The 23,548-nt window shown below is 42.3% G+C and overlaps 1 protein-coding gene across 2 annotated transcripts in view; it reads left to right on the plus strand.

Annotated features, from left to right (window-relative positions):
- Positions 1-23,548, plus strand: part of KANK2 (KN motif and ankyrin repeat domains 2) — a 61,228-nt gene that overhangs the window by 20,861 nt on the left and 16,819 nt on the right. For both annotated transcript variants that reach the window (XM_030197013.1, XM_030197012.1), the window contains 3 exons: positions 17,710-17,810; positions 18,793-20,565; positions 22,182-22,292. In XM_030197013.1, the coding sequence (XP_030052873.1) occupies positions 17,774-17,810; positions 18,793-20,565; positions 22,182-22,292 (1,921 nt within the window). In that variant the 5' untranslated portion in view covers positions 17,710-17,773. The remainder of the gene's footprint in view (positions 1-17,709; positions 17,811-18,792; positions 20,566-22,181; positions 22,293-23,548) is intronic.

Below are 23,548 nucleotides of genomic sequence, written 5' to 3' on the forward strand. Positions count from 1 at the left end.
AAATAACTTTGTGCCACCGAAAATTTTAATATTTTAAAGAAGGGAAACACAAGGAGAGTTCCGTATAGGCTGATCCTTCAGCCGAGCTTGTTTGTTAGTGAGACTAGCCGTAAAAATGGCTCACTAACATGCTCTAGACATCATTAATTCTCCTGAACTTTGAAACCCTTCAAATTTTTAGTGCTTATTAATAATAACACACAAATATGTGATATATCAAAAATTAAATTGGGGAAAATTTTTGTAAAAGTCCCTACAAAATTTACAAAGAAGAGGAACAAAACAAATCAGTCCAAAATATATATAGAAAAAACATGCCAAAATATAATTCAAAATGGCAGGCACCAGTAAACTTGGAAAAGAACTGCTATAACCATGGACCAAGGGAGATAACTTAGCTTATTTTCTTTTCTTCTCCTCACTATGGTTCCATCTCTGGTAAACGTCCAACAGGAATCCCTTCCAGGGCATTTGCTTCCCTTAGTGTCTGCACTGAACATCTTAGAAAGCTATTTTGACCCCCAACTTTCTTTTAAGGACCAAGTTTTGCAGGTTGTTTTTTTTCTCTTTGTGAATAAAAATGTATAACAAAACAAAGAAAAGCAATGTAAGTAGAATATGACAAACCAGCAGCAGGCTTAAGGCTTCCCTTCTTTGGGCTTTCTAAGGAGCATCTGTACCATTTCTGGACCAGCAGGCATGGTTTAATTTGGTTTATACTCGTCCATTGTAATTCACCATGCGATGGCTTGTCATTGTCAATATTGCATCGCAGATTACAGTTGTACATAAATTGGACCATGTTTCTTCATTCTGCAGGAAATTTCTCTGGTACTGTATTAAGCTTAAAGCTTGGGTCTGACCCCGCATTTTCTAGGCTAAAGTGTAAATTAGTTTGTAATTCCTATAGTGGAGAATTGTTTCCTTTTTATTTATTTTTTCCGCATTTTTCCCCATTCATTTGTTGAAAGTATATATTGAAAGAGAAGTGTGTGTGTGTTTTTTTTTTCATTATTTGGGTACATAAATTAAAGCGTTCTGTGGAGGTTTGCCAACATACTGGTTGGATTTGCTTATTCCTTACGTACCTAAACTTTTTGGGCACTAGATTAGTCTAGAACTGTCCTAAGATTTATTTATTTATTTATTTATTTATTGCATTTGTATCCCACATTTTCCCACCTTTTTGCGGGTTCAGTGTGGCTTACAATAAGAGTTAAATGTTAGAAATACATTTTGTTACAGATTGGTAATGGATTACATTATGCAGAGTTATGCGAAACAGTTGAGGTATCGTTAGGGAATATAACAATGGAACATAAACATTAAAACTTTGGAAGGAAGCACTGGGAGCTTGGAGGGCGATAAAAAGGCATGAGGACATATGGTATATATCTTTCTGTGTGTAAAGGTATGAGAGATGTGATATTACTGGAATGAGAATTCAGGGGTGAATGTATGATGCACTGGTGAACATTAGGTGTGGTCTTTATGTGTTTTGTGTCTTTCCGTAAATTTTTTCGAAAAGATGGGTCTTCAATAACCTGCGGAAGGAATCTTGCTCGTTGATTGTTCTTAAGTTGCGCGGCAGTTTATTCCAAAACTGCGTGCTCATGTGAGAAAAGGTTGACGCGTGTAGCGCTTTGTATTTCACGCCTTTGCAGTTGGGGAAGTGGAGGTTAAGGAAGGTTCGGGATGATCTTTTGGCGTTTCTAGTTGGTAAGTCTATCAACTCATACATGTAGGCTGGGGCTTCGCCGTGAATGATTTTGTGGACTAATGTGCATATTTTAAAAGTGACGCGTTCTTTGAGTGGGAGTCAGTGCAGTTTCTCTCGTAATGGTTGTGCACTTTCATATTTTGGCTTTCCAAAGATTAGTCTGGCTGCTGTATTCTGGGCTGTTTGAAGTTTCCTCAGTATTTGTTCTTTGCAACCTGCGTATAGTGAGTTGCAGTAATCCAAATGGCTGAGCACGAGGGATTGCACTAGGCTGCGAAAGACGGATCTTGGGAAGTATGGTCTTATCCTTTTCAGTTTCCACATGCTGTAAAACATCTTTTTTGTTGTGTTGTTTGCGTGAGTTTCAAGCGTTAGGTGGCGGTCGATAGTGATTCCAAGGATTTTTAGCGTTTCAGAGATTTGAAGGTTCAGGTTTGGTGTGTTTATGGCTGTGAATTCTTTTGTATTGTATTGGGAGGTGAGAATCAGGCATTGGGTTTTTTCTGCATTTAATTTCAGACGAAATGCATCCGCCCAAGTGTTCATGATGTGTAGGCTTTGATTGATTTCATTGAAGATTTCGTTAATGTCTTGTTTGAAGGGGATTATATTGTCACATCATCAGCGTATATATATGGGTTGAGGTTATGGTTTGATAGGAGTTTTGCCAAAGGGATCATCATTAAGTTGAAGATGGTTGGTGAGAGAGGTGATCCTTGTGGTACTCCACATTCAGGTGTCCATGCCTTGGATGTGGTCGAATTTGATGTGACTTGATACGAACGTTGGGTTAGGAACCCTTCGAACCAGTTCAGGACATTTCCTCCAATGCCAAAGTATTCGAGTATGTGTAATAGGATTCCATGGTCAACCATATCGAAGGCACTTGACATGTCAAATTGTAGGAGGAGTATATTGTTGCCCGTTGCAATTATTTGTTTAAATCTGGTCATAAGGGTGACTAATACTGTTTCTGTGCTATGATTCAACCGGAATGCCTTCTCTAGTTGATGCTTGTCTAGTTAGTAAAAGACAAGACTGCGTCGTTCTTGACTTCTCTTCTATGGAACTCGCTCCTACTCTTCCTCAGAGTTGAATTCAATTTAAAAACTGTAAAGGTTTGAAAATATATATCTCTTCTTTAGCTTTTGATGGATGCTGAACAGCCTCAATATTGAGCAAGCTCTTTCATTGGGTACTTTTTGGTACTGACAATAATTTTGAAATGTTGGTGCCTATGATGGATATTAGTTGGGGCACTGACTGGAACTGATAAGTTGATTGGTGATTGAGGCTGCAGGTTGACTTTTCTTATTTACTTTGAAAATGACTTAACCAGGCTGGAGAGGCTCCTGCCTACAGCAGGTGCCGTATTCAGCGCCACTTGACCAGACGCTAATTCTGATTATCTGCTCTGGCTGCTACGGTACTCTCGGTGCCAGAGTGATCCAAGAGCGGAATCCAGGAGGACTTAGGGCAGTACCTGCATAACTTGCCCGGGTTCCGGCACTAAATATCGTTTCGCACTCAGATAACTCCTGGCAGCCAGGCAAGACCCGGCTCTTTTTAGTGTGTGTGCTCAGATTAGGTCTGATCTGGCACTGAATATCCAGGTCTCGTTTCAGCCCGCAGCAGTCAGCACCTTAAAAATCACTGACTGCCACTGCTCTGATAGTAGGAAGGGGTATATCAAATTCTTAAATAAACATAAGCATAAACATGATACAGACATTCAAATATTTGAAAGATATTAATGAAAAAACCTTTTCCAAAAACAGGGAGGCTATTGAACTAGAGGACAGGAAATGAAGCTGCAAAGAGTGAAACTTAAAAACATCAGGAAATACTTTTTTCATGGAATTGGATGGTGGATGCCTGGAATGTCCTCCTGATGGAGGTGGGGCAAAAGCAGTGACATAATTCAAAAAGGTGTGGGTTAAATACAGAGGCTCCCTATATGGCAAGAGGATAAAATCAAAGTACAGAGCCTTGAGTAAATCGCTTCGCTCTCCATGGCCTCAGATACAAACTTACAGTGTAAGCCTTCTAGGCACAGGGCAATAACCTACTGCTGTCCCTGAAATGTAGTTTGCTGTGAGCTAAATCTCAGAAAGCAGCAGGCTGAAACCAGGGAAGCCAGGATTCAAATACTGCTTCATCCTCTGCTGCTCCTTATAAGCCTGGGCAAGTCAATTCACCCTCCACTACATCAGGTACAAACTGTAGGGAAGGAAAATTATTTGGGTACAGTAGGTAACACCCTGAACTTGGAAAGGTGAGTTGTAAAAGCCACATCTACATTTTATAATGGAAAGAGTTGGTAAACTGGTAGGGTTGCTGCCTTAGCCAGGTTATCCCCAACTAGGCTGAGCTAATCTAGATTTGGTCTCATTGCACATTGGAAGATGTGGCTCATACATGGGGAACATGATACATGAGTGGAATAGGCTGGATTGGAAGAAGAAAGGAGTTTGCACGCTTCCATCTAGAAAGGAAACAATGAGATCTCATTTGGTTATCTTATGCACTCCTGGACACTTTGGGTTCTTTCTAACTCCTTTTGAAGGCTTTGAAAGTGGGACAGTGTGGGGATAAGAGGGTAGTTTCCCCCCCCCCCCCCCCAATTTAAACAAGACTTTGTGATCAGAGCTTAGGATGGGCCAGGGGTATTGGCTTTTCTTGAACCCCAGGTATGACCTTGGCCATCCCCAGTCACTGCAGGGCAATGAAGAACTTGAGCTTCTTTCGGAGCAATTCTTCTATCCAACTGGAGCAGGATTTCTAGGGCAAAAAGATTATTCCAAAATCTGTATCTTGCTTCAGTATAATTTTTAATCCTTTTCACATCCCACATCCTCACTATTATCTTTCTGGCGTTAACAGTTCCTGTGATACTGTGGTCTGAGCATCTTTCTGTCTAAAGAACCTTCTACAGAGGCAATGGCTACATATCAGCCTGCCTCAAATAGGCCTAAATTTCAGGATATTCACAGATCATATTCATTTGAGCAAATGATCAGACCCCAGAGGTCTGGAATTGGCCAGCCCTGCACTGTGTAATGCACATCAATGTTGTGTTTGGAGCATAGCCAACTCTTGAGGATATGGGGGGAAAGTTTGCTGTTTTAAACAAAAATGTCTAAGTCTATCTATGCTGGAACAAGAAAAAAATCAGAAGATAATTCTAGCACTTGTTACATCTCTCTCTTTCCCTTTGCTTTCTTTATCTGGAAATGAAAGCCAAGGGCTTTTTAGGCTGGGGTTTGGCAGCAGTCAGGAAGGAACATGCCAATGGAGTGAAACATTATAAACCCCCACATCTGTGGCGTGTGATGGGATATGGATTCCTTTCTGAAAGAGCACTGATGAACTCTCCAGGTCTAGCTGCTGAGGAGACAGCAGCGTATGATGGCCAGTACTGGAAAGTGGGGCGATCGCCTTCACGGTACTGTGTAAGCCACATTGAGCCTGCAAATAGGTGGTAAAATGTGGGATACAAATGCAACAAATAAATGTTTGGGGGGGGGGGATGTCCTTGGGTTTTCAGGGGTTGCTGCTAGTCAGGTTTGATATGAACATGTAGGGACAGATAGGCTTTTTGAGTGTGTGTGTTTGGCATGTTCCCAAGGAATTTTAGGGGGTTGGCATGCTAAAGGCTGATATTCTAAAGCAGGTGTTCTAAAGCCAGTCCTTGGGACACAGATGGCCAGTTAGGTTTTCACTTACATATTCTGATATTTGTCATCTTTTGTTCATTTCTGACATGAAATGAGATTGCTGTTTGAAATCTTATGGTGGCCTAATAAAAAAGGCACCATCTTCTTTTTATATTTTATTTCTATTTATTACCTTTTTAAAAGTGTATTAACACAGCTATCATACCATTTTATCCAATAGTCTCTTAAAACAAGATCAACTGTCAATCTAAGGTAAGGCGGCAGTTGATTCCATTCTCTGGATCCTGCAATTGAAAAAGCACTGTTCTCATATCTTCATAATATACCATTAAGAAGTGGAATGAAACAATGCTCCATGAGACCGCAATGATACGTTAGGACAATAAATCTTAAGAACAGAAGACAAATAAGAAGCAGACTCATCCCACAATACTTGGTGAATAAGGAGAAGAATTTTAAACTTGATCTGAACTGTACAGAATAAGACAAAGTAATCTATGTTCCACCTCTGCTTACCCCCTATGCTGTTTACAGTGTTTTAATGTGTATTGTGTTGACATTGTATGTAGTTTACTGTACCATAATTTGTACTGTTTGAATGTTTACTGCCTATATCTGACTCTTTTCTTGATGTACACTGCCTTAGATACATTTCTTCGGAAAGGTAGTAAATAAAGCCTGATAAATAAGCGGGTAGTAAATTCCTGAGATAACCATGGCACTAAGGGAGGCTGTCTTCCATCAACCAGTGGCAGGTTGGTGCTGACATGTAAAAGTGATATGTGCTTTACTGGGGGAGGTTGTCTTCCTTCTGATAGTCTCTCTTTGCCCTTATATTGGGGGAGGGAGATATAACAGGGCTCCTTATTGATGGAGTCTACACATTCCAGCCCTAATATGATGGATTTTGAATAAGCACACGCGATCGCCAAAGCATGTGTTGTGTTCATAGAAACATGACAGCAGATAAGGGCCAAATGGCCCGTTAAGTCTGCCCATCCTCAGTGACCTTTGCTGTCTTTGCTGGGCTTCTTCTAGCAGCCAACCCTAAGCAGATATATCCCTCCTTTTTCTCTGGAGAGTTGCAGAGCCTCTGGTGTTTTCCTTCAGCTATCAAGATAACTGATGTGATGATATGCACCCCGGGCCAGAGGAGGGCTCTGATAATTTGGTGCTTTTGGGACCCACGCCCCCTGTAGTTCTTGCCCAAAAAGCTACAGAGTTCATAATTCACACGTGGCTATGATTTAGACAGATAAGAGTGGCTTTTGAAGGGGGTACCTGAAGCTTTTGAAACTGTGCTCACAATTCCTTACCTCTTTTTGTGGCTGTGGGGGGTCCATGGCCTCATTTTACTCTGTAGCATGTGATGTCTTATCATTAACAATATAACTTCTACTCCCCTAATACCTTATGGTTCAAAGTGGATTCCAACGTAAAAGAAGCTGGACATTCCAGAAGTTAAATTTTACAATAAATTTACATTCACATTTCAATGAAAGACTAGGAAAAAACTTTAAAAGGCTAATTTGGGCTACTTATTAGATTACAACGCAAATTTCTTAAATGCTTGAAGTGGTGAGCAAAAGAATCTGAATGTCTTTACTAAGATGGGCTGCTTAAAAGGAAAAAAGATTGTCTAATAACCTAATTCTTTTCATAATTTTTAAAGAAGGAAAGGTATTTATTTATTGCATTTGTATCCCACATTTTCCCACCTATTTGCGGGCTCAGTGTGGCTTACAATACATTGCGAGTGATGGAAATACATTGTTACATTGTGAAGAGTTATGGGAATACAAAGTCAAACTCAAGATATCATTTGGGAATAGAGCAATGGAATGTAACAATGGGGATTTGATAGGGCGATAAGACAATAGCAAGAGAACATTATGGTATTACAATTTTATCTGTGGTGAAAATGCGGGGGAAGAGAATTCAGGAGAGAGTGTATTGATGCATTTCTATTAGTGTGTATGGACTTCATGTGTTTTGATCCTTGCAATAAATTTTCTCAAAGAGATGAGTCTTCAATAGTTTGCGGAAGTCGGTTAGTTCGTAGATCGTTTTCAGGTTGCGTGGTAGTGTATTCCAGAATTGCGTGCTCATATAAGAGAAGGTTGATGCGTGCAGTACTTTGTATTTTATGCCTTTGCACTTAGGGAAGTGGAGATTGAGGAAGGTTCGGGATGATCTTTTAGCGTTTCTGGGTGACAAGTCTATTAAATCAGACATGTATGCAGGGGCTTCACTGTGAATGATTTTGTGGACTAAGGTGCATACTTTAAAAGTGATACGTTCCTTGAGTGGGAGCAAGTGTAGTTTCTCACGTAAGGGTTTTGCACTTTCGTATTTTGGTTTTCCGAAGATGAGTCTGGCTGCTGTATTCTGGGCTGTTTGAAGTTTCTTCAGTATTTGTTCTTTGCAGCCTGCGTATAGTGAATTGCAGTAGTCCAGGTGACTGAGTACGAGTGATTGCACTAGGCCGCGGAAGACAGATCTTGGAAAGAATGGTCTTATTCTTTTCAATTTCCACATGGAGTAGAACATCTTTTTGGTTGTGTTGTTCGCGTGAGTCTCAAGTGTTAGGTGGCGGTCAATAGTGACTCCAAGGATTTTTAAAATTTCTGAGATTGGTAGATTTAGTTTAGGTGTGTTAATAGGGGTGAATTTATTCGTGTTGTATTGGGAGGTAAGTATGAGGCATTGAGTTTTTTCTGCGTTCAGTTTCAATCGGAATGCATCTGCCCAGGTGTTCATGATGTGCAGACTTTGGTTGATTTCGTCGGAGATTTCCTTGATGTCTTGTTTGAAAGGAATATATATCGTTACATCATCGGCATATATGTATGGGTTAAGGTTATGGTTTGATAGAAGTTTTGCCAAGGGGATCATCATTAGGTTGAAAATAGTTGGCGAGAGGGGGGATCCCTGCCGTACTCCACATTCAGGTGTCCATGCATCTGACGTAGTTGAATTTGATGTGACCTGATATGAGCGTAAGGTTAAGAACCCCTTGAACCAGTTTAGGACATTGCCTCCGATGCCAAAATATTCAAGAATGTGTAATAGGATTCCATGATCAACCATATCAAAGGCACTTGACATGTCAAATTGTAAGAGGAGTATGTTGGTGCCGGTTGCAATCATTTGTTTAAATTTGGTCATTAGGCTAATTAATATTGTTTCTGTGCTGTGATTTGACCGGAATCCTGATTGGGCATCATGCAGTATGGAGAACTTGTTGAGATAGTTTGTGAGTTGTTTGGTTACCATCCCTTCAGTTATTTTGGTTATTAGTGGTATAGATGCTACTGGTCTGTAGTTAGTTATTTCGCTTGCGTTTTATTTTGTGTCTTTGGATATTGGAGTGAGTAGAAATTTTCCTTTTTCCTTTGGGAAAAGTCCGTTTTGTAGCATGAAGTTCACCTGGTTTGTTAAGTCTATTATGAATTGTTGAAGAGCTGATTTCATGAGGTTGTTTGGGCAGATATCTAGTTTGCATTGGGATTTGGCGAATCTTTTGAGCGTTTTAGAGATGAGGTCCTCTGACAGTAATTCAAATTCAGTCCAGATCCTGTCTGCTGGATATATTCCGTCTTCTGGGTCTAGACAGTTTAGTAGTGTTGCGTATTCAACAGGGCTGGTGGGTATTTTAAGTCGTAATTGTATGATTTTCTCCTTGAAGTATTTCGCGAGGTCGTCGACCCCTGGCGTATCTTTGCTGTTATTTGTAACTGGTGTGGTGTCTAGTAATTTATTTACAAGGTAGAAGAGTTTGTGTGTGTCTTTGTAGTTTGGTCCAATCATTGTTTTGTAATGTAGTCTTTTAGTTTGTTTAATGGTATATTTGTATTTCCTCCGAAGTGATTTCCAGGCATTCAGTGTGTGTTCATCTTTCTTTTTGTTCCATGCGCGCTCTAGTTTTCTGACTTGTGTTTTGAGTTTTTTCAGCTCTTTGGTGAACCATGGATTAGATTTTTTCCTATGTGATGTTCTGGTTTGGATTGGGACAATTGTGTCTAATGTTGTCTTACATATGTCATCCCATTCTTGGAGGAATTGAATGGTGTCTGTATTTGTTGACCATTCGTTTTGGTAGACCTGTTGCCAGAATGTTGTGGGGTCTATTTTTCCTCTCGTGGTGTAAATTGTTCGTTCATGTTTGTTGACTGCATTTCTGTGTATTTTTCGCCAGTGGAGGAAGACATATGCTTTATAGTGGTCTGTCCATAGTGTGGGTAAATAGGGCTGTTGATCTTGTAGCCCTTGATTTTTGGGAGAGAACAAAATGAGCTAACCCATAGTTACACGGGACTCCAGCATGGACCAAATGCCAATGACTCTGTAAAATACTGGGACACAATATTCTTTTTCAAAGAATGGATCAGACGGAGCACAGTGTTCTGAATGGTCCGTAACCTTTTTGAAGATCTCAAGTAAATGATATTACAATAGTCTAACATACTCGAGATCAGAGATTGTATTATCAAGCAAAAGTGATCTTGATCAAAGTATTTGCGAATCCGCTGAAGACTACGCATAAGAAAGAAAGCGCTCTCTGTGTTAGTGTTTACATGAGATTCAAAGGATAGTTTAAGTGAAGCTAATTTTAAATCATGGTGTTCACCTTTGGGGGGGGGGGGGGGGGGGGGAAGGAACACCCAAGGATACTGGGGAGGGTTTGGAGAAGAGTATGTTGTGGACCTCAGGGATTATTCAAGCCCATGCAGAGACATGGTCTCTCTCTCTCTCCCTTCCATAATATTGGTCATTCTACTGAAATGGGTCCTTTTTCACTGTGAATGAGGTAGTATGTGCACTGCAAGCGTGTTCACGGGCAGATATCCGAGCTCCTGGAAAGCTCATGTGGACTTCTGCTGCTGTATCTGCACTCTCAGCGTTGGATGTTATACATCCGAGTCTGAGGCAGGCTTCTTGCCCATCCCATCTGCAAATGTTCATTTCACTTTCTCTGTCTTACATAGGCCCAGTGTGTGTCATTCTAGCCCCTTCCTCTTCCCTGCTCTTACAAAAGGGTTCTTTGTACTTCTGCTGACATTCCAGCTCGGCACACACACCCTACTAATAATAGCCCTGGAGCTTCAGCTCCAGGCAATTGAGTTTATGACTTCATAGCTCCTACTAAGCACACCCAGCACTGTCCTCATGGATCTGCTCCTCAGAGACAGGATCAGTGATCGAGGGCTTTGCATCTGTCATGGGGCTCTAATTCCCATGGATTATACCTTCGGTTAACTTCTCATTTAAAATTATATATATATAAAAATATTGCCTAAAGAAAAGTAATCCTGGTAGATATCCCCCTCTTGTTTCCTCAAATTCACTAATTAGGAATGGAGAACCAACCTAGTAGCTAGAACAACAGGCTGTGAATCTGAGAAACCAGGGTTCAAATCCCACTATCACTTCTTGTGGCCTTGGGCAAGTCACTTAACCCTCCATTGTCTCAGGTACTCTGGGGACAGGGAAATACCTAGTGTACCTGAATGTTATTCTCCTGGAGCTTGGCCAGGCCTTGAACAGTAGCTTGGGGAAGAACACATCCCAAGCTTTGAAATCTATCGCTGCCCTCCAGGCACTTTTGTAGAATGAAATGTTTCTATAGCAATGACTTGTGCATAATGTTCTTGGGACATATCTACAAACCAAGAAGAACTTTGTAGAATGACTGAGTGTTTCTTTTATAGTAAACCTTGGTCAGGAAAAATAAATGTTTCGACAAGGACAGGTTGGAAAGAGAGGGTCAAAACAGATCATTGATGTGAATCGTCGTAGAAAATATCTGTTTTTGGCCAACAAACACTGCAGGAATAATTCTTTAAGCATTGACACTTTACATGTTGAATGCACGTGTAAATGATTAGAATAACGGTCTGTTTGCTGCTGGAATTCTGTCCTTGCCAGTAAGAGATTAAGGGGTGGGGAAGGGTGGACGGGGACAATCGCCCAGGACCTACGTCTAGACAGATCCCATGCAATGTCACATGAAGGGTAAAAGGTAACAGTCTTCCTATGTCACTTAGACTGGGAGAGGGCCTGTGGAACTCTCTCAGTTCCTGGTTACAGCCTGGCTTTACTCACTAATGGTGAGTCCTAATAAAAGCAAGGGAAAAGTAAAAGGGGGAAAGGGAAAACTCCATGCGAAAAAAAAACTAAAGTTTCTAAGAATATGGAGAACAGATTTGAAAACATTGATGAACAAAAGCAACATCTTATGTTCTTTATGGGGATTTTTGCATTCATTTTGTAAAACCTTTTATTTCTACTATATAAATGTGTGGTTTCTGTTGTTGCCTGGAATCGCCACGCTAACAATGTTTACAAATATATCCATGATATTAAAATGTTCTGAGGCCAACAGAGTTCTCCCCCATGAGTTTTTGGAAACTTGGGATTAACCACCACTTGACTGGTCAGCCTTAAAGAGATTCTTATTGAGCTTTGGCAAACACTTAAATGTGTATATGGGGTTGTGGCTTGAGGATCTGTTGTGCTTCCCTACCCTTATGGTGTCAAGAGGCAGCTTGCTCCACAGTCCTTGTCCATACAGCACTAGGCTCAGTCTCCATTAACTCTCTGAATGCTGCAGTTGCCTCTTGCCTGACTTGAGGTGACTTTTAGGACTTGACTTTTTTTATATTCTGTGTTGGATGTTGCTGAGGTTGTTTTTTTTTTTTCCTTCAGCATTTGTTTCTGGTTTCCAGCCCCAGCCCCAGCCCCAGCCCCATCCATTCCCTCCCCCTCTCCCTACAGACTGGGCGTAGCAGGAGAGCTATCCAAGTTCTTTGCTGCCTGCTGCAGGAAGTTCCCATCCAAGAGCCTACAAAACTGTTTATTTTTAGAGAAAATTGCTCCCATATAGGGAAAGGGTCTGTTGCTTTTTTTTTCTTCTCTTCAGTGTGAATCAGCTGTTCACTCGGAGAGACCTTGGAGTAGAAAGCAGATGAAGTGTGAACCCCAGCGAACCCCACTGCAGCCCCTTCCCCTGGATAGGTTGAGTCCAGCAGATCTGGCCTCCTCTGCTCAAATTGTCTCGGCATGCTGCGGCTCAGATTGGCAGATAAATTTGCTGTTCTACTGTTTTTCATGAGAAATTTTGGAAATAGAACAGGAGGCTGCAAGACATTCTGACCTTGGCCTGAACTCTTTCTCCTCTGAAATGGTGACGTGTCTCCATTTTTATTATAGGTCTCCTTCCCTCTCGCCTTTGAAGTCTGAAGACTTATGCTTTGTTTGTATAAAAGGAACTGGTGTGGTGTGCCATCCACCCAAGTCCCCTGGCACCTTGTGGTTCCCCTCCCATTGTGGCCCAATGCATTTGGTGCCGCCTTGTCCTTTGTCTCTGGACTCACTCCAGGGAATGAGGCTCTGGTCCAGTCTGTTCCATGCAGGGAGAGCATTAGGCAGGTGAGGGCTTACAACAGTGACCCCAAACCTTTTACTATGGCACACCCTCAAAAATAATTTTTCATACACCAAGAAACCCTCAGATTCTACAATCTAATTTTGAAGGAACCCCTGAAGAACCCAATTTGGGAATCGCAGGTGGAATCTACAACATTGATTTTCAACCCAGTCCTTGGGACACACCAAGTCGGTCAGGTTTTCGAGATATCCACAATTAAATATGCATAATATGAATTTGTTTGCAAATTTCTCATATTCATTGTGACCATTCTGAAAACTGCTGGCAGCCTTGAAGTAGGTTTTCGCTAGTGCCCCATGACCAGTGGCTGTGCCATTGTTCTCCCCTAAATGACTCTGTATTTTAATATCAAGGCCCTGAACTGTTTCCTGGTTTTGTTGATATGCTTTTTAATTTTTTTTATTTGTATGTTTTTCCTGAGGTGGGGCTCCTGAGGGTAGAGTTAGAGGCAGAGGGGCTTGTTTTTAGCAGCAGGAAATTCAAAGTCAGTCTTCTCCTTTCTGATAGATTATGGAGGGAAAGAAGAGAGTTAGGTGGCTCCAAAAACATTAGTCTTGTTTCTTAAGAAGGAGGGAGTTTTCTTCATAAACCTTATGCCGATGGACAGAACTTGTTTTCAATTATCCCCTGATGTGGGGGGTTGTATAGAAAAACTGCCCGCTTCATATCAACTGTCTTTAAATCAGTCACCTTACTTTCTAACTCTTCTTACTCTTACCTATCTATATGTTCCCATCTTCGCTTTACCCTTCACTCTCAATTAAAGTGTTCTATTACGTATTGTGTTGGCATTGTAAGTAGTCTACTATGCCATACTTTGTATTGTTATTTGAATGTTTTTTACTGCTGTAATTGCCAGTTGCTCATGTTTGACCTATTCTTACTGTGCACCGCTTTGAGTAAATTCCTTCAAAAAGGCGGTAAATAAATCCAAATAAATAAGCAACAGAGGACAGTGGTAGGTACAGGGTTGAGAGGATAGGGAGAGAGTAGCTGGGGAGGGGGCGGAGCAGGGTGGTGTAACTCTTGTATTTTATAGATGTTCCTCTGCCCAAAGTGGCAGAGCTGCTGTGAAGTGGACCAGACCTTCACCCACTCAAACTTCTTTTCTTACATTACAGGGTACCCCAGATCCTATACCCCAAGGAACACTGTATACAGCCTTTAATCAAAAGATTTAAATCCCAGAAATTTATAAAATAGTCAAATAGAATAAATATCAATCTAAAAATACTTCAACTAAACACAGTTCTCCAACACTACACTGTTTCCCACAGCTCTGGAAATAGCTGGACTGCCCTCCTCTGCTAGGAACAGATGCTGGTTAACATTAAACTAGAAGCAGTGTCCGCAGCAAGACTTAGAATACCCTCCCCACAAATGTTCACAAGAATACCTCCCCTTCACCCCTTAGCGGTAATAAAAGAAATGGAGCTATAGCCTCCTGGATGCTGCAGAGTGTAGGAGGATTCTTCCACCCAGTCTGTGTTCTCCCTCAACATGACATCAGCGGACTGGAGGCAGGGCTCTAGTGGGCTCATCTTTCAGGGGGTTTCTGAAAGCTCTGGTGCTGATTCTTTTCTCCTTTTCCTTGGAGTAGAATATCATGCAACAAACTAATTTTTTTCAGCACAGAACAGTTAGATGTGGACTGAATGGCCTCAATAGACTGTTAATTTCCATTACTCACACTGCAGAACAGCTCTTTAATAACTCTAATCATAGGCTATTACTGCACTGTGAAACTAGCTTTCTGTTTGCAAGATGTATTTTCCCCTTCCCCAGTGTCATAGCATGACTTAAATAGAGTTTTTATTTAACTTGGCTTGAGTAGGCTTGTATAAAACTCTCATTTTGCACAGACATCATGTTTTACAGCATCAGCTTAGAAAGTTGCATAATTTTGGACATAAGCTGCTGTTAGTTTACTGGGTTATGCGATACCTGATTAGGGACCAAGGTCAACCCTCTGCTGAGTATCCCTGGGAGCTGCCAAAAGCGTCTAAAGTGTACACGTGAAATCTGTTATGCTGTCTGTCCCTGCGCTACTGTACCTTATTAGTGAAATCTAGCTCCAGATCACCTGAAGTAGGTTGGGCCAGGTCTGGTTTTATCCACCACTCCTTCCCCTTCCTAAGGCCCCGTTATAATAAGCAGGAGTTAATTTTTAATGTGGTTCTTTTGTGAGTTAACACCTGATAGAGGTATGGCATAGAATGAAAGTGGAAAGGGACAGACTCAGGAGAAGCCTGAAGAAATACGTCACAGAAATGGTGGTGAATTCATGGAATGGCCTCATGGTGATGAGTCTGAGTTCAAGCAAGCTTGGAACAAGTACAAAGGATCTGTAGGGAAGAGGAAAGGATAGTAGATGCTATGAATGTGCAGACTAGATAGGCCATATGTTCTTTATCTGCCTTCATTTTTCTATGTTGCTAATGCATCAGATTAAAAAAAAACAAACCATGCTAAGAAAAAAAAGATGAACAACAAAATCCTGGGTTAAAATGTGCACCAAGCTTCCCTTTCAGAGGTACTTTTAAGCAATAGCAATTTTAAAAAGCGCTTACATTAAAAAAAAAATGGTAGTGTTCTAGTCTGAGCTTGGACCCAAGTACAAAAACTGTGAGCCCACTAGGGACAGATAAAGTACCTATATATAATATGTAAACCGCTTTGGTTGTACCATGGAAAGGCAGTATATCCCACCCCTAAGCCTCTCTAGCGCTCAAGTGTTGAAGCTCCTCCATTGTTTCCACCTGGGGTCCTGATTTAGGAATCTGGGGTCTATACTCCTTTGGTTCAGGAGGTCCTAGGTTTGGGTCTTCTGGAAACTGAGGACCTTAATTGGAGATTTTCTATCCAAGGATCCTTCGACCAGGGGAGCCCAGGTTTCAAGATATGTTGCGTGTGTGATTTTTTTTTTTTTCTTTTTAAGTTACACTTTCCATTGAAGTAAATGAAAGTTAGGAACTCTACCTGATGATTTTCGATTCCAGCCCTAGAAGTGACATTAACCTGCTTATAATCGAATGAGAAAAATGCCCAAGTTCTGACCTAAATCGGGAGATGGACGTTTATCTCACAAAAACGAATAAAGCGGTATAATCGAAAGCCGATTTTTGGACGTTTTCAACTGCAATCCGTCGCGGATGCGGACAAAGTTGATGGGGGCGTGTCAGAGATGTGGCGAAGGCGGAACTGGGGCGTGGTTATCTGCCGAACAGAGATGGGCGCATTTCACCGATAATGGGAAAAAAGTATGCGTTTTTAGCTAGAATTTAGGACACTTTTCCTGGACCCTGTTTTTTCACGAATAAGGCCCCAAAAAGTGCCCTAAATGACCAGATGACCACTGGAGGGAATCGGGGATGACCTCCCCTGACTCCCCCAGTGGTCACTAATCCCCTCCCACCACAAAAAATGAAGTTTCTCAACTTTTTATTTTCACCCTCAAATGTCATACCCAGCTCCCTGACAGCAGTATGCAGGTCACTGGAGGAGTTGTTAGGGGGTGCAGTGGACTTCAGGCAGGTGGACCCAGGCCCATCCCCCCTACCTGTTACAATTGTGCTGCTTAATGCTTATTAGTCGTCCAACCCCCCCAAACCCACTGTACCCACATGTAGGTGCCCCCCTTCACCCCTTAGGGCTATAGTAATGGTGTAGACTTGTGGGCAGTGGGTTTTGAGGGGGATTTGGGGGGCTCAACACACAAGGGAATGGTGCTATGCACCTGGGAGCTCTTTTACCTTTTTTTTTGTTTTTGTAAAAGTGCCCCCTAGGGTGCCCGGTTGGTGTCCTGGCATGTGAGGGGGACCAGTGCACAATCAAGCTCATTTTCAAAGCACTTAGCCTCCCAAAGTTCCATAGAAACCTATGGAACTTAGCCTCCCAAAGTGCTTTGAAAATATGCCTCTATGAATCCTGGCCCCTCCCACGAACAAATGCCTTGGATTTATTCGTTTTTGAGCTGGGCGCTTTCATTTTCCATTATCGCTGAAAAACAAAAACGCCCAGCTCACACATTGTTGAATAAAACATGGGCGTCTATTTTTTCTCAAAATATGGTTCGGTCCGCCCCTTCACGGACCCGTTCTTGGAGATAAACGCCCATGGAGATAGGCATTTTCGTTCAATTATGCCCCTCTAAGTGTGCTTTACATTTAACACATTTTTCCTGCATTGGAAATAAATTCTATATGCAGGTCTTCACCATGTATTTGCACGGAAAGCACATTTTTAGTGCTAAAACCAGAATTAAACATGGGAGAATTAGTCCTCCAAAAGTGGACACTAAAATTGGCACATTTTATTATATTGGGGCTTAGAAACAGCAGAACAACCTTGATACATGCAGTGACCTGGACGTGACATTTGGGAACAGCCATTTCATTATGGACCAGGGATGGTTTTTTGACATCACTGTCATAGAATTATTGCATCATGGTGCCAGCATTAGGGTGTATGAGGTCATTTGTCAATTGGGTGATAACCATGAGTGCAGATGAATCTCTTAAATGGTTAACGCAGTGGCTGTAGAGATTTTGAAATATTGCCAAGCTGGATGCTTGTGCTACACTCCTTGTATAAAAAGTCCTGGAGCAGTGCCCGATTTCTTATTAAATAGAGTCTTAATGTCTTGAGCATGTGAGACTCTTGTGACCCTCTCCCCCCCCCCCCCCCCCCCCCCAAGAGACGTCGTCTTCTTAAGCAAATGGGAAACATTTTTTGGTTGCATAAAAGGATTTCTGAATAAGTGAGCAAAATTTGGTTCCTGCTTTCTGAGCATCACGCTGGGGGTGTTCTGAAGATACCCCAACTTTAATTTCATCATCTTTTTTTCTTTTATCTCCTGTCAGGTTGTCTTTCGCTGAACCTTTCACTGCTCTCACGAGGGTGTGCAAGAGAAGGGAAAAAGTCAAAATGGCTCAGGTTCTACACATGGAGTCAGCTTTCCCAGGTACGTATCTCCATTCCTCTTTTCCTTCACCCTAAAATTTTGTAAGGTCACCTGGCAAAAGAGCAAACTGGAACATTCAGAATTTGCAACTGAGCTAGGCTAAGGTGGGTTTAGCCTGAGAGTTATGGGAACCAAGAAGATGCACAGCAAAACGGGAATGATGGTGAAGCCACTGAACAAAAAAAAAAAAAAATAGGGGGGGGGGGGGCAGGCATGTCCTGACCAAATACATACAGAGAGAAGAAACAGTAGAAACTATAAAAACTGAATGGGAATCATGAGTGGAAGCTAAAATGAAAATTGTACAAGAGAAGTCTCGGTTGACCTTCTTCAGTGCAAACTAATCAGGCCCTGTAGCTTCCTGACTGGCGATCACATTCTACACTTTTCCCACCTGTTTTCTGGGAAATCTTGCACTAGTCTAAGAACCAGAATCTTTCTCCAGATAGACATTTTTAATAAGGATCAAATCCTCCTGACTAAAAACCATGGTAACTGTTTGTTTTTAAAGCAAAATGGCGTCTGTGTATATCATTACAATTGCTAGTAGGTGGTGACCTCGTTTACGTGAGGTGGCTGACATGAGCATAGGCTTATTGCAATTTATTCAGGACAATATATTAAAATTTGGTCACTTTTTGACAGTTATGCAGAAATAGTGTACATTTGGCATTCCAGAAACAACCATCCAATGTACATGATGAATACATATGCAACTACTCCAGGTGTTAATACAATCTTTTTATGAGAAAAAATATATATTGATTCTGCTGCTAATATATGCCCCTTTGCACATGTTTTCATGGTGACCAGTGTGATCTTCATGATTGGGCACATTATTTGCATACAACTTGTTTACAGCATTAGGCATAACTTATTTTTCTTTTTAGGCTCCAGCACATAACACAGCTTATTACTTCAACTTCTCTGTTCTTAGCTTACTAATAGCACAACCTGACATCCCATTGCTTGTGACTTTTAGGAAAATGCAACCCTACATCTCCCTCTGCCTTTCAAGGAAAAGAGCAGGACCTGCAGTATTCAGTGGAGACTCCTTATGGATACCGCTTGGACCTGGACTTCCTGAAATATGTGGATGACATTGAAAAGGGCCACACAATCAAACGGATCCCTGTTCACCGGAGGCCACGGTACAGCTCCCTACCTAAGGGTTATGGCTACACCGGTTCTTGGTGGACTTCAACAGAGTCTCTTTGCTCCAATGCCAGCATGGACAGCAGACACTCCTCTTTCTCCTACTGTGGGAGGGGTTTCTACCCACAATATGGGCTGGAGAACAGAGCTCCCCTTATGAGTGGTTTCAATGCAAGAGTGGAGAAGACCCTTCTCGATGCCAAAAAGAAGCTGGAGGAAGACCATGTTGACTCTGGAGACAGCAGCAAGTCAAAATTTACAAACTTAGGAAGCTTGGCAGGTAGTCGGTCAGGGTCAACAAGCTCCCTAGTAGGAGCTGGCCTGAATCAGTCTTTTTCTAAGTTGTCTTCCCACAATGGTTCCCAGCCTGGGGCTCCAGGCCAGTTCACCCCTCTGAGCTCAGGGCTGTCTACCCCAGTGTCCCCAGCTCCGGTACATCTGCAACATGTCCGTGAGCAGATGGCAGTGGCTCTGAAGAAGCTACGGCAATTGGAGGAACAGGTGAAGATGATCCCAGTCCTACAGGTGAAGATTTCTGTCCTCCAAGAGGAGAAGCGCCAGCTCAGTGTCCAGCTGAAGAGCCAAAAGTTCTTGGGGCACCTGGGTAAGACCAGATCTAGAGGAGAGCTGTACATTGACATTCCAGAAGAAGACCAAGATTGTGGAGGAAACAAGGTGCTTTCGCCAACAACAGTGGGACCAGAAAGTGACCCAGAAGGATCCAGAGTTCTAAGCCCCCAGCAAGTTCAGAAAAAAGAAGCTAAGTCAGTAGGTGTTGGAGCAGAGGAAAGTATAATGGTTGGAAAAAGTGATGCACAGAAGGTGGATATAGCCTTAGGAAGTCCACCAGAGAGGAGCAGCATAGGAGTCCTAGTCAAAGAGCAGGATCTGGGGATCTCACCCCTGATAACTCAAGCAGAGATGGACAAGCAACAGCAGGTCATTCAGACACTGTCAGCCAAGATAGCTGTGCTAGAGAAGCAGCTGAGGAAGGCACTGAGTGAGCTTCAGATAGCTAAGCAGAGGTTGGAGCAGCAAGTGATGGACAGCAAGCCATCTACGGCAGATGCTAGCAGCATGACAAATGGAGAAGGGCAGGAAAAGTGGACAGGTCAGTCTAGGCAAAGTAAAGAGGTTGCTGACGGACTCCAGACATCAAGTTGGTACCATCCTAATGATGATGGAACTGGTGGGGTGACAGAACATTCCATGGGTAGTGTATGGAAGCATCAAGAAGTTCCTATCAAAGTGGATACAGTGAGAGTTGTCCAGATCAGTAAAGAGCCAGAGATTGCAGCAAGCACTGCTACAGGGGTGGACCACAAACCCCAGAGGGCTCAGAGCTTGGAAAATAAGGAACCTTATGTCAGCCTAAAGGCCTTGACGACAAGAGACCCATCAGAGGTTGAGGTAGCCACCCACTGCCCCAGAGCGGAGCCATACATGGTGTACAGAACAGATGAGGTGATGCAGACATCATTCCCACTTCACATCAGCCCCACCACAAGCCTCGTTCACCATACAGTAAAGAAAATCAGCATCACGCACCAAGGAGAGGGGGGTGGAGGCAGCAGTGATAGAGACCTGGACATTCAACAAGGTACAAGTAATGAATTTTTGCTCATTAGTTTACCCTTTAGTGTATCTCTATAGGATATTGGTTCCCAAACCTGTTTCTGGTGATCCCTGGCTAGATAGGTTTTCAGGTTAACCACAGTGAATATTCAGATTGTGTGCACTGCCTCCTTTATATATGCACATTCTGTCTGGCATATTTTGCTTTGGATATCTTGGGAGTCTCCCAGGACAGGTTTGGGAACCAGTACTGTAGGACAGTGATGGGTGGAAGCTGTGGTCTGACTGGCAGGTGTTTGATCAATTGACCGGGAATATATTCTTGGGTGATAGTAACATAGTAACATAGTAGATGACGGCAGAAAAAGACCTGCACGGTCCATCCAGTCTGCCCAACAAGATGTAATACAAATTTTTCAAATAATGTTATATAGAGTGGGTAAATCTAATTACTAGGTCAAAATTTATAATAGCGGGTTTTCACAATATCGAATCATAATATATAACTCTCAAAACTTTAAGCAAGCAACAGACTGAACTATACTTAAAACCTCAGCGGTGACTTAGTTCAGAAGAACCACTCAACTCCTGGCTCGCCTGCCTCATCGGTCAAATCACGTTCTAAATTTTAATACAAAATTTATCTTGGTATGTATAAAGTCATTGTTATAAATAATGTTTTTAATTTTTCTTAGAATAGTGCATAATTAAGTATTGTTGAGTCTGTTGCTTTCTTAAAGTTTTAAGTTATCCTAGCACTGGTTATATAGAGTGGGTGCATTGGATTAGCACGCTATCACCTAATGGACTTCTAATGACCTGTACCTGTGGGCTCTTTGCTTCCTCTACTCCTCAAGGGTCACAAAAGGATGGATGCATAGAATGCTTTCCCCCCTCCCTCCCTCCCTCCCTCCCTCCCTCCACCACAGGAGGTGGTGGTTTTTGAATTCAAAGAGCCTGGGATAAGCACAAAGGACTCTTAGTTGTAAGGAAGATGTTGCTTGTGTCTTACAGTCCAGATTCCATCCCTCTCACTTGTGATTGCTGTGGTATCTGGTGCTACCACAATTTCCTCTTTAAAAAAAATATATTAAAAAACCAAGGCTTTTTGTTTCTTTAAAATGATTTAAAAGGAAAACTTTACTGACAGTATGGAAGGATACAAGGAACATCTTCAAAAATACAGCAGGAAAGAAGGGCAAGAAGGGACGCTGGAGGTTTCTCTGTATGAGATCAAAGGGGATGCCCACCCACATTACTGACAGGCCATGACGCTGTCTATGCTGCAATGGGAAACATACAGTGAGCTGGTGGAAAATCATCTTCTGAGCCAGGAGTGAGATATTAAAGGTTGATGGGAAGGTTTCTGCGGGGGGAGAGAGAGAGAGCGAAGGGGGGGGGGGGAATAATATTGTGTCTCTCATCAATCCTAGTTATCCAACTTCTGCACTTTTTGGCCTAAACCTTCTGTAATTTAGCTCCTATCTTTTGTGCATTACACAAATGAGGCCTCTCATACCACACTCCATGTTTGTAGATGCGCAGCTTAAGAAGCTTCAGTTGAGTTTTAATACTCTTGCATCTAGCTCTGCGACAGCTTCCATGTGTATTAATGCTGTGAATTGCCTCTTCCTGCTGCAGTTCCTTCAGAAGCCCTGCCCGCACAGGTATTGAGCACAGCTGCAAAGGTGGACACCCTTCAAGCTGCAAAAGTCGGTTCTCGGGAGGCAGCCAGCTCACAGGATAAAATGGGTGAGGAGGAAAAGAGGAGCATGTGTATACTCTCACTATTAATCACTAATATGGCAAGAAATTGTTTGCTGCATTTAAAATAATTGAGTCCCCTAAAAGTACATAAAAGTGCAATGAGTCCCCTACCCCCAAGAACTTTAGTCTAAGTAAAGCAACAAGAAATCTGTAACTTTCCTTTCCTTTCTATTATGCTAGCTTAGCCTTGGTCATGTATGTATCTATTTATTTGAGATTTATTGACTACCTATATGAAGAGATTCACCCAAGGCGGTGTACAGCAGGTACAGCTTAACATAAAACAGCATAACAATAGTAAAATGACCAGATATAAGCATAACTATAATCAGTGAGGTAAACTTCGAAACGACAAATTGAATCCCAGTATTAGGACTTTCCTGAAGAAATTAGAAAGTCATGGGATAGGAAGCAGTGTCCTATTATGGATTAAGGACTAGTTAAAAGATAGAAAACAGAGTAGGGTTAAATTGTCAATATCTGATTTTGTAAGTTCTTAAAGACTAACTTATTTCAGAAGTTTGTTTTAACTATTTTAGCATTTTGTTATAGACAACTTTTAACAATTGGCTATGTTATTATTTCAGTAATATAATTCCTATGTAATGCTCAGTCTCATAATTTTTGTAAGCCACACTGAACTCTTGAGGTGAGTGTGGGATATAGTAACATAACATAGTAGATGACGGCAGAAAAAGACCTGCACGGTCCATCCAGTCTGCCCAACAAGATAACTCATATTTGCTGCTTTTTGTGTATACCCTACTTTGATTTGTACCTATGCTCTTCAGGGCACAGACCGTATAAGTCTGCCCAGCACTATCCCCGCCTCCCAACCACCTGCCCCTCCTCCCAGCCACCGGCTCTGGCACAGACCGTACAAGTCTGCCTAGCACTATCCTCACCTCCCAACCACCAGCCCTGCCTCCCAACCACCCGCTCTGGCACAGACCGTACAAGTCTGTCCAGCACTATCCCGGCCTCCCAACCACCAGTCCCACTGCCCACCACCGGCTCTGGCACAGACCGTACAAGTCTGTCCAGCACTATCCCGGCCTCCCAACCATCAGTCCCGCTGCCCACCACCGGCTCTGGCACAGACCGTACAAGTCTGTCCAGCACTATCCCCGCCTCCCAACCACCAGCCCCGCCTTCCGATCTTGACTAAATGTCTTAATGTAATGTCAAGGTGAATAGTGGAATTCCCCAGGAGTCTCTGCTGGAACCTCAACTCTTTAACA

Source organism: Microcaecilia unicolor, chromosome 3, assembly GCF_901765095.1.
Source record: "Microcaecilia unicolor chromosome 3, aMicUni1.1, whole genome shotgun sequence".
NCBI lineage: Eukaryota > Metazoa > Chordata > Amphibia > Gymnophiona > Siphonopidae > Microcaecilia > Microcaecilia unicolor.